Source organism: Plectropomus leopardus, chromosome 19 (assembly GCF_008729295.1).
Source record: "Plectropomus leopardus isolate mb chromosome 19, YSFRI_Pleo_2.0, whole genome shotgun sequence".
Lineage (NCBI taxonomy): Eukaryota > Metazoa > Chordata > Actinopteri > Perciformes > Serranidae > Plectropomus > Plectropomus leopardus.
This window is the reverse complement of record NC_056481.1, coordinates 11080743-11090254: the sequence shown is the minus strand read 5'-3', so window position 1 is coordinate 11090254 and position 9512 is coordinate 11080743. Positions and strand designations below refer to the sequence as shown.

Below are 9512 nucleotides of genomic sequence, written 5' to 3'. Positions count from 1 at the left end.
AACGCAATCTGTAAATAGTTGGCTTTTTTTACCAGAACAAATGGGTTGTCTGAACATTAAATTTTAATTAGCATATGATGTGTGTGTAAAAATATATGTAAGAAAAGTTGTTCAAAATGCGCTATTTAATGAATCTATGCAATCTGATGTGAAAGCGTCATCATGTCGGGATAAAGTGCAAAGGTTGGGGTCATCCATCGACTAAACTTGGGAGAAATCTGCAGTACTGGGAGCTAATCAATGGCGCGGGCAAGCTGAGAAAGACCAGGAGAACTGTTTTGGTGCTGCTTTTTGGATCCATAAAGTGTGCCGGATGTGAGGGATTTTCACTGTGGGGGAATAGCCACCAGGATGGAGTTTTATGGCAGATAAAATTAATGGAGTTCATGATGAATGGACAAATAATTTGCCCAAGGGACATGAGATGCTTAAGAAGACAATTTAATGCCTGACACCATTCAAAATTAAATACTGGAAATTTTTGCGCATGTAAACTGTAGAGAAAATGTGTCTGGGATTCAAGAGAACGCGTTTATTGCAATATCATCTGATGGAACTACAGATAAACATGCATCTGAGCAGTTTTCCTGTAGCTTCTCTAAGCGTGTGTGCACACACATTGTGCAGGATCCCTCAGCAAAATATGTTTCAGAAGACGCAAGACGCACTCTTCTGTCTGCTTTGTGATACAGTTGGCGGATGTAGTTCAGTAGAAAGAAAATAGTTCCTACATGTAAGTGCTCACAACAAGGTCAGTGAACTATCTCAGATAACCAGGTCATGATTTCTGGAAAAAGACATTGCTGCTGAGTTTTTAAATGTATTTTTTTTTGTTTGCTTCAAGTACGGCAAGCCGAGTGCCATCTAGTTTCATTTTACTAAAAAGAAGGCGGACATAATGCGGCCGATTTCTCCAACTCACACCAAAACTATCTAAAGTAATATAAAGCACTACAAGTACAAGGTACAATGTGTATCTTTGATTTGGGTGTAAACTTTCTCTTTAAGTGAACGGTTGCATGTTGCTTTAGATGCTATTTGTATTTTCCTGAAATTGTGATAATTATGAACATAAAACAGAAATACCCTCTGACTTTTAATAGTTTAAAATGTGTGAAACGCCGTTTAATGTGCCTTAGAGTGACCTATGGAGAAATTGCTCCTTTTGATCTCCTAAAATGTTTTTGTATTAAAATATATTTAAACATGTTCCTGGTTTCTGCATTGTTCTTCAAAACATTTTGTTATCTCTAGTGACAATATAAGTACATAATGTTTTTGGTTCATCCGTGTGTCAGTGTGGATTTTGGGGTGGGAAGGTTTGGCCGGGATGTGATGGGAAAGTCCACACGGGGCCGCACAGCTGACAACTGATAAAATCTAACTCCGTCTTCAACATTCACTGATCCAGATGTTACACATTTTTGTCTCCCCACAACATAAAACAACAAAATATCCATCTCTCTTAATATTTTTCAAGCATCTGGTAAAATTTACTTATGGCAAAGCACAATCAGATTTGGCTTCATCACCTTCTCATATACCTCCGCTGACACAGCCCTCGGTGCGCTCTGATACTAGATGCCAGGCAAGCTGACTCCCCTCACGCACTAAAAGAAACATTTCCCTGAGTAGAAGAAACAAGGTCTGACATTTTAGACCTTAATTCTTCTGGGCAGACGTCAGCAGACTAAATACTTAGCAGAATAAGATCATGAGTGGACTGAGGCTGATGAGGAAAACAGAGGAAGGTGGGACGACTGACAGATTTCATTCCTCAGCTGGTGATAAAACATTCACCTTCCTCTAATAAATGGACACACCTTTAACTCAGACTGCTTCAGACAGCTGTTTAAGTGCCAGTGAACAAAAAAATAAAGTTATTACAGGTTCAAAGGTATATTATGTAATTTTTCCACATTAAAATGTCAAAAAGGTCAGCCCAAGGTGAAATGAATTTTTTAAATTTTGAACTGACATTATCTCAAAAGTTTCCCATGATGTTCAAACCCCAAAAAATACGCAATTTAATTAATGTTAAAGGTGTGTTTTACTTGTGAATATCGTCATATAACCTTTACTCCTGATGATGAACCAGGTTTTGAAGAGTTAAAAATGTATGGTTAGTGGTAACATTTGCACAGTATTAAGCACAAACTCAACACAGTGCAGTTTTAATTAAACTGGAGCAAGTTGCTTTAGTTTTTTAAAAATACACATTAAAAAATTAACACTTTTTTGGTTGTTGTTGCAATTTTCCCCTACCGTAATATATATTTTTTAAAAGCCTAAGAGTTTTTTTTGGGTTTTTTTTACAAAAGTTGTGGAGAAATCAGGCATTTTAGACCGCAACAATCCCTCTAAAAAAAGCCAGAGAAATCCAGGAGGGACTGATTGTGTGTTTAAAGCATTTTTGTAATCCTGATACGATCTAAGTTCACGCAGCATAAAAACAGATGGCAAGAACAAGCTCACTTATTTAGAAAAAAAGTTTATTTTTTGCTTATGAATGTCTTTTTTTCCCCAAACCAGTTGTATTAATACCTCACTTGAAATACTAAAGAACCCGTAATGTTACATTTTATGACATAAATTCACATTTTATACCGTGACAGTTAAGTGCGTTAGTTGCTAACTGAAGAAAACCTAAGCACCAACAGAAAAGTGAGTGAGACTCTGAGGTGATGTACTGGCAGCACAGACGCAGCGCTCTGTGCCACGGCTGAAGAAAGAGCCTCTTTCACTCGGACCCACGCACTGGAATTACAGCAGGAGATGAGACTGCGAGCGTGTCCACAGCTCGCAGTCTAATCCAGCTCTCCACAGTCTGTGATAGTGATCCTCTTGGAGGGTCGCCCAGACCGTGAACCCAGAGCCTCCATTTTCTTGACCACGTCCATCCCCTCCTTCACAATGCCAAAGACAACATGCCTGCCATCCAGCCTGGATGAAGAAAGAGGAGGTTTATTATCGCTGCCCCCGGACTGTGAGACAATCCACGATGCGCCCAGCAGGGTTTGACTGACGGCTTTCTGTTGGGTGATGCCACTTTTTCTGCGCCGGTTCTGCTATTTTAGGCCAACATTCAAATCCTCACAGATCTTTTGTTTTGCTACAAGAACTCACAGCTTCCAATAATAGTTATATTCCCAGCAGTGTGGGAAAAATCCTCTGAAACAGCATTTTCACAAAAACTGGACATGACTAAATGCATATTTAGAAAGCTACAGCCTTCCAAAGAAGGAAGAAATCTGCATCAGATTACTACTTTCAAAGAAGGGTGTAAATTAAAAAGACACTTTTTGTGAGGAGCATAGACTGTGTGAATAATGGCCATCGATACTGAGACATCACACATTGGTTTGTGGACTGCTGTTTAAGGCTGCCCCTTGGAAGTCGGACGATCACAATCGAAATAGGTTGCTCCAAGTCGAGCAGTCGTTTTTTTCTGTGTGGTGTTCTTCTGGGGATAGTTTGGTTCCCAGATTTTGCTGCAGAGTGAGTGCTCTTGACTTTCACACTACTCTTTGCAGCTGCGGACGGGCAGGCAGCGGCACAGAGGGAGAGCGTGACTGCAGCGTCAGGTGAAGAGGTGGTAAATTTACAGCTCACAGCAAGTTCATCTTAAAGAGTCTGTGGCTTTTATTGATATTTAATGTTGGCAATAAATGTTGTTGCTCAAGTGCGATCCATCCTTGGTGCTGTTAGCTTGTTTGCTATATGACGTGAATGCTGCTGTGGAGCCCATTCAAACTTTAAAACTTTGTACTGAAAACAAAATGAATCGTCGATATTCATATTGAAATGCCAAATCTGATCCTCAGTCAGGTACAGCCCTCCTGCCGTTAGGAAGCCTTGAGTTCAGCATTTCGGCTGTTGTCATCTTGTTTTTTTGAAGCCAGAAGTGACCATGTTTGAACGAGAGGGTGGAGCTGTGGAGGAGCGAGGGGCGGATCTGACGGTAGCAGACAGCCTGTCACTCAGGTGGCCCCGCCTTTAAATTTGCATAACTTTATTTACACGACGTAGGAGAAGTTTTAACGGATTCAGTGTGGACAGAGAGCTCCGAAATTACAGAAAGCAACGCCACAGTCAGACGATTGTGAGATGTTAAGTTGTAAAATTCGGTATATCAGTCCGGTGTTTGGCTTAATAACAAACCGGTTAGACATTTTTTACATCAGCCGAACCCTACAGGAGACGCAACAATAATGGCTGCTGTCTTTGTCCGTGTTGTGTTGGACTTTAAAGCTGTGCACCTGCATCCAAATCCTGAGCTATTTTTGTTTGTCCTGATTTTTGTGTTTGCATATGAAGAATTTCAAGTTTTCACGCGACATAAACACATTTCTTTTAATCTGTACTTTAAAATACACAGATGTAATTATAAAATAAATCAGCACGTACCATTCTGTTTTGGTGGTGCAGATGAAGAACTGGGATCCGTTGGTGTTGGGTCCAGCGTTGGCCATAGACAAGATACCTACAATACAGCAATACTGAAGTTATTATTTCAAAACACGTCACACATTTATCTTAAAGTGCCATTTCCTGTTGAGGAACTCAAGAAAAACTATGTTGATTTCCAAATTGGCATTTTGTGAGCGTAGTATTCCTTTAAAACATGGCCACAGAGTTAACATTCACCTGAGCTACAAAGAAACGTAAATAGACAAATTTAACCTCATGGACACAGGAGACATTTGGACATGTCACAGCAGGGAGAGCTCGAGTGTAAATAATACAATAACTGATGGCTGAATTCCATTTAGCTGCTGAGTTTCAGAGTCCTGGTATTGTGCAGACTGCTGGATCCCTGTCAGGACTTACTGGGACACTTCATAGAAAACAGCCATTGTTAATGTTATTAGTAACATCTGTGCTTCTCCTGCTATAACAAGTCTACATTTCTGTTTTGAAAAGACACACCGAGGGAAACAAATTTCATCATCATCTAAAACTCCACAACGGTAATTCAGAACAGATCATTCAAACACTAGTTGCATTGTGCTGCCACCTGGTGGTTAAAATGAGCAAAACAAACTGAGTTGTCCCTAATTTCCTTTTGACTAACCCTTTGAAATCTGAGCTATTTGGCTTGATTTCTTTCAAAAACACTGGGAAGTTAGGAGTTACAGGAAAATTAAAAAAAGGCGAGGAAAACGGTAAAAATTAAAATTAAAATAATAATTTAAAAAAAACAGGAAAAGTGAGCAAAACAAATAAAAATGGATAACAGAGTTAAAAATAATAATAATGACACATATATTTTCTGGACAGTCTGTCCTTTAAAAAAAGATTATAAACTACTATTAATTTCTACCTCAATCTTGCTCTTTCTCTCCCTAAAAAAACAAACACAAAAAAAACCAACCCAAAATAATTATAATAATACTAACTTTCAGGTCATTTGCTTGTCCCCTTTCCCTAATTTCTTGCACTTTGTAAGACATCTCTCATTCCAGGTTTCAAAAGGTTAAATTTTGAGTGACCCTCTTAAAGACGGTGCTCACACTGGCCACGGATTTTCTTAATCCTTAACATTTCTGTCAACATGTTCAGTATTTCATTTGTTCCTGGTGTTTGATTTGGGCTCCGGACAAAATGAAAATATGTGCCAACCTGGTTTCAAATACTTTGCTGTTGAGAAAACTTCCTGAAAATCACCAGCTGATCTGTCCGCCAAAAATACTGCAGCTACTCCAGTGTGACTCTCAAAGCATTTGCACTGTCCCGTGTAGTGTCACAGCGCCCCGTCTGTCCCACAGCGCCGTTAAATCTCATTACACTCTGGAGTGATTCAGCCAACTATGTTAATGCTGCTGTTTGTTGCATCAGAGGAAAGATTTGAACGGTTGGAGCACGAACCTGAATCGCCCTGAACGTATTTAAGAAAAAGGGGAATTTGACATTCTGCGTCTGGAAACGTAGACGACATGATTACCAGGTCCAGTGTGCTTCAGCTTGAAGTTCTCATCAGGAAATTTCAATCCGTAGATCGACTTCCCTCCGGTTCCATTGTGGTTTGTGAAATCTCCACCCTGAAAAGATAACACGTCACTGTCTTCACTGTAACAGCTGCAATGCTGGACGCAAAAAAGACACTAAAGAAAAGGAAAAAACCTACCTGGCACATGAAATCAGGGATCACTCTGTGGAAAGTGGATCCCTTGTAACCAAAGCCCTGTTCGCCCGTGCACAGCGCTCTGAAGTTCTCTGCAACAAAGATTTGTGTCAAAGTCTCTCCACAACGAATACACAGGTCGGCGATTCCTCAAGCAGCAACAAAATACAAAAAAACTGTATCCCAATTATCTTTTTCTCAGAAAGTTTAAGAAAAAACTACTTATTTTAACTTGAAAATAGTGAGTGTGCTTACTTTTGTTAAGTTGACTGAATTTGAAAGATAAGTTGAGGGACTATAACATGATCTTAATGTGTCTTCTCAAATTTAATCAACTTAAAAATGTAACTTTTTAAAGTTAAAACACAGTTTGTTTTTACAGATTAGTTGCTTTTTAGGGCTGGTATCAATCTTACATCAATACCTCTATAAACCAAACAAAAAGTATCCAAAGCATCAGGTATCACAAACTTTTAAGTACGAAAAGGTGGAATTGAATATCTGCTGAAATTCATAATCTTGATTATTTGATCTTGATCAGGGAGATCACAACTAAAATAAAAAATCTTTGGATTTTTTCACATACGGCTGTTTGTGTCGAGACAAAATGTAACGTTTGAAAGTTACGGCTTCTTTTGTGAGAGTAAAGGTTGTTTATTTTGGTAGAAAAACATGTTAGAATTTTCAAAATAAGGTGCCAAAATGTATTATGTTGGCACTGATATTAAAAGTAAGGTATTGAATTTGCAGTAACATCTCAAAAATTTGAAACCATGCCAAGCTGTACGCTTTCTGACGCGTGATGTCAGTCACATACGACATTTCTCGTCTTGACATCAAGTCAGCCAACACCCTCTCACACACAGGAGGAAACATTTTGGGTGTGCTGGCTGCTCAAAACACCATGAAAAGAGCTCTTCATGTATGATTAATGTGTTTTAGAAATTCTGAAATTTATATTAGGGATAACAGTGTAGAAACACATATTTTTCCATACTCCGTTTTCTGTTTTTCGTACTAATCAAGGCCTGGAAAATACTCAAATTAAATTCCATACTTTTTATACTGCGCAGGAATCCTGTAAATGAAAATAGAGGAGTAACTTTCAATTACATCAACTAATCAGTCAGAAAAATGGGAGTTGATTTACTTTCACACAGCCCTGAATAATCACATAAGTGTCAAACAGCAAAATGATCTCTGACTGCAGCCACAGTCAGTAAAAGTACTCATTCATTCATCATATGATGTTTTGGGATAAATATTAATAATGTTATTGTTAATGTGCATGTTGCATTTTACTGCTGTAAGGTAGGTGTTTAAATGGTTGGATTAAGTCTGACTACTTGATATAATTTTGGGGTATTTTAATCTACAGAAATGCATAAAGCGAATGAATAAGTCTGTGTGGGCGCAACATCTCATGCGATGACAAACGTATGTGACTTAGTTTAACTTGTGGAGGAGTAACTTCAACAGGGTGAAATGATGACAGTTGATTTCTTAAAGAAACGATGACGTAACATACAATATGAAATGTACTGTATTGTAATTATGAAAAAAAGTCTATAGAAATGCATCAAAGTCTATAAGGAACAGTTTGTTACTTATTAAAGGAGGTAGAGGTTAGTTTTTAAAACCTGACCCTTTCATGTTTGAAATCAGAGCCTCTGTATTATTTATTATTATTACAAATGTATTTATTTTAAATTTTAAATAAGCCATATAATAAAGAGATTGAAATAACATTTTTAAGCTCAGATTTGTTTATGGTTTTTTTTTAGCTGACTGAAGCATTTGTTTTGCATGATGTGTCCACAGACTGTCAGAAATGTGAAAATCCAACGCTAATTTCTCAATTTACAGCTTCTGGCTATTATAAATAATGTAATTGTGGCAAAAATAAATAAATAAATGAGTAAACACAGCCTTATATATCTCCCTTCCCTAAGGCAAAATAGAAAACATGCACATTTTTCCAGTACGTACTTTTTTTTTTTAAGTGCATCCCCTGTTTTGCATCGTCCCCGCTCCTCCATAAATAACGAACAGTCCCTAAATCTTAACTTTTCATGTGCACCAGTTGCACCAGGTTAAAAATAAAACTGAAACACTCTGAAAGAACTTGTACTGACCTGCGGTCTTTGGCACGACTTCAGCGTTGAGCTGCAAAAGACAAAACGCCTCAGGGTCAAATGTGAACAACTTGTCCTCTGCTCACAGACCGTCAGAGACCGGGACCGGACACCGGACGGCTGTAAAGACTTTTGAATTTTGTCTCAAAAGCAAATATTACCAAACCGAAAATAAAAGCCAGTGCTGTTTTTATCTCACCTCAAAGGTAACCCTGCCGAGAGGCTCGTTGTTTGCAGAAATGTCAAAATAAACCGTCGGGTTTTTGTTGGCAGTCGCGGGGCCGCTGCTGTACAGGCGCGCGGCGGTAAACGCCAGCGAACAAAACTTTACTCTGTTTGATAAAAGCAACATTTTCAAGGATAATGTGGCTCAGTTGGTGCACTCCGGTCGGCAGCGGACAAGTGTCACGCTCAGTCACGCTTATGAGAGAGGAGGAAGTTTTTCAACCACGACCGGAAGCACATTTTGTCTTTGAGCGGCGCTGGTTAAAGTATCGCGAGATTACCACTATGATACATAAATGGGGGATTACACCATTACGCATAAAGTTAAAAAGACATTTTTTTTTTGTTCAACTAATTTTATTAATGAGAAATTCCTCACTCATAAGCAGCGATGGGCAGACTCCGTATCAGACACTGGACTTTTTTTTTTTTTTTTTTTTTTTTTTTTTTAAATCAAGAACTACAACAATGGCACCTCAAAAAGTCACCTTCAGAATAAAGCCATTTTCCTTTTTTTTTTTTTTTTTTTTTAATGACTGTCTTTTCTTTTGTTAATTTAATTCCGTTTCGGTTTCATTTGTATCTGTAGCTGCAACAGTAATTTCTTATTTTATATGGTGACATCATAGTGTGTTTAATAGCCAATCACAGTGCAGGATGGACAAAGATCACAAACACTTGATTGATTTTATCGTTTTTTTTAAAATGAAAATATGTTAAAAAGAGCAGACTCCCTGTAAATATGTACCTCATGTATACATTTTTTTTTAAATGTAATGTTTCTTAAATAAATAAGCAAATTAATACTAATAAATATTAATAAAATAATAATAATAATAATAATTATTATTAGTTCTTGTTTTTTGTTTTGTTTTTACTTTCCCATGTTTATTTATGCTACTTTTAGGTAATATTCTTGTAATTTTTTATCAATTTCTTGCAAATTTTGGGGGATCATTACCTCTTAAATTGCTCATTGCCTTCTTCCCATTATTATGAAAGAAATTAAGTCAATTTGCCCAGGTTTT

At 37.8% G+C, this 9512-nt stretch overlaps 1 protein-coding gene across 1 annotated transcript; it reads right to left on the bottom strand.

Moving 5' to 3' along the window:
* Positions 1-2475: 2475 nt before the first annotated feature.
* Positions 2476-8709, bottom strand: ppifb (peptidylprolyl isomerase Fb). The gene is made up of 6 exons (XM_042507965.1): positions 8459-8709; positions 8260-8290; positions 6128-6216; positions 5945-6041; positions 4408-4483; positions 2476-2943 (listed from the first exon to the last, which is right to left on the bottom strand). The coding sequence occupies exons 1-6, from the start codon at positions 8609-8611 to the stop codon at positions 2808-2810; spliced, it is 582 nt and encodes a 193-aa protein (XP_042363899.1). The 5' UTR covers positions 8612-8709; the 3' UTR covers positions 2476-2807.
* Positions 8710-9512: the final 803 nt, after the last annotated feature.

Coding starts and splice junctions, on each gene's coding strand:
- ppifb (XM_042507965.1), bottom strand. CDS start 8,611: ATGTTGCTTTTATCAAACAGAGTAAAGTTTTGTTCGCTGGCGTTTACC. Junction 4,484..5,944: donor GCTGAAGCACACTGGACCTG/GTAATCATGTCG, acceptor GCTGTATTGTAG/GTATCTTGTCTATGGCCAAC. Junction 2,944..4,407: donor TGCACCACCAAAACAGAATG/GTACGTGCTGAT, acceptor TTCTTCATCCAG/GCTGGATGGCAGGCATGTTG.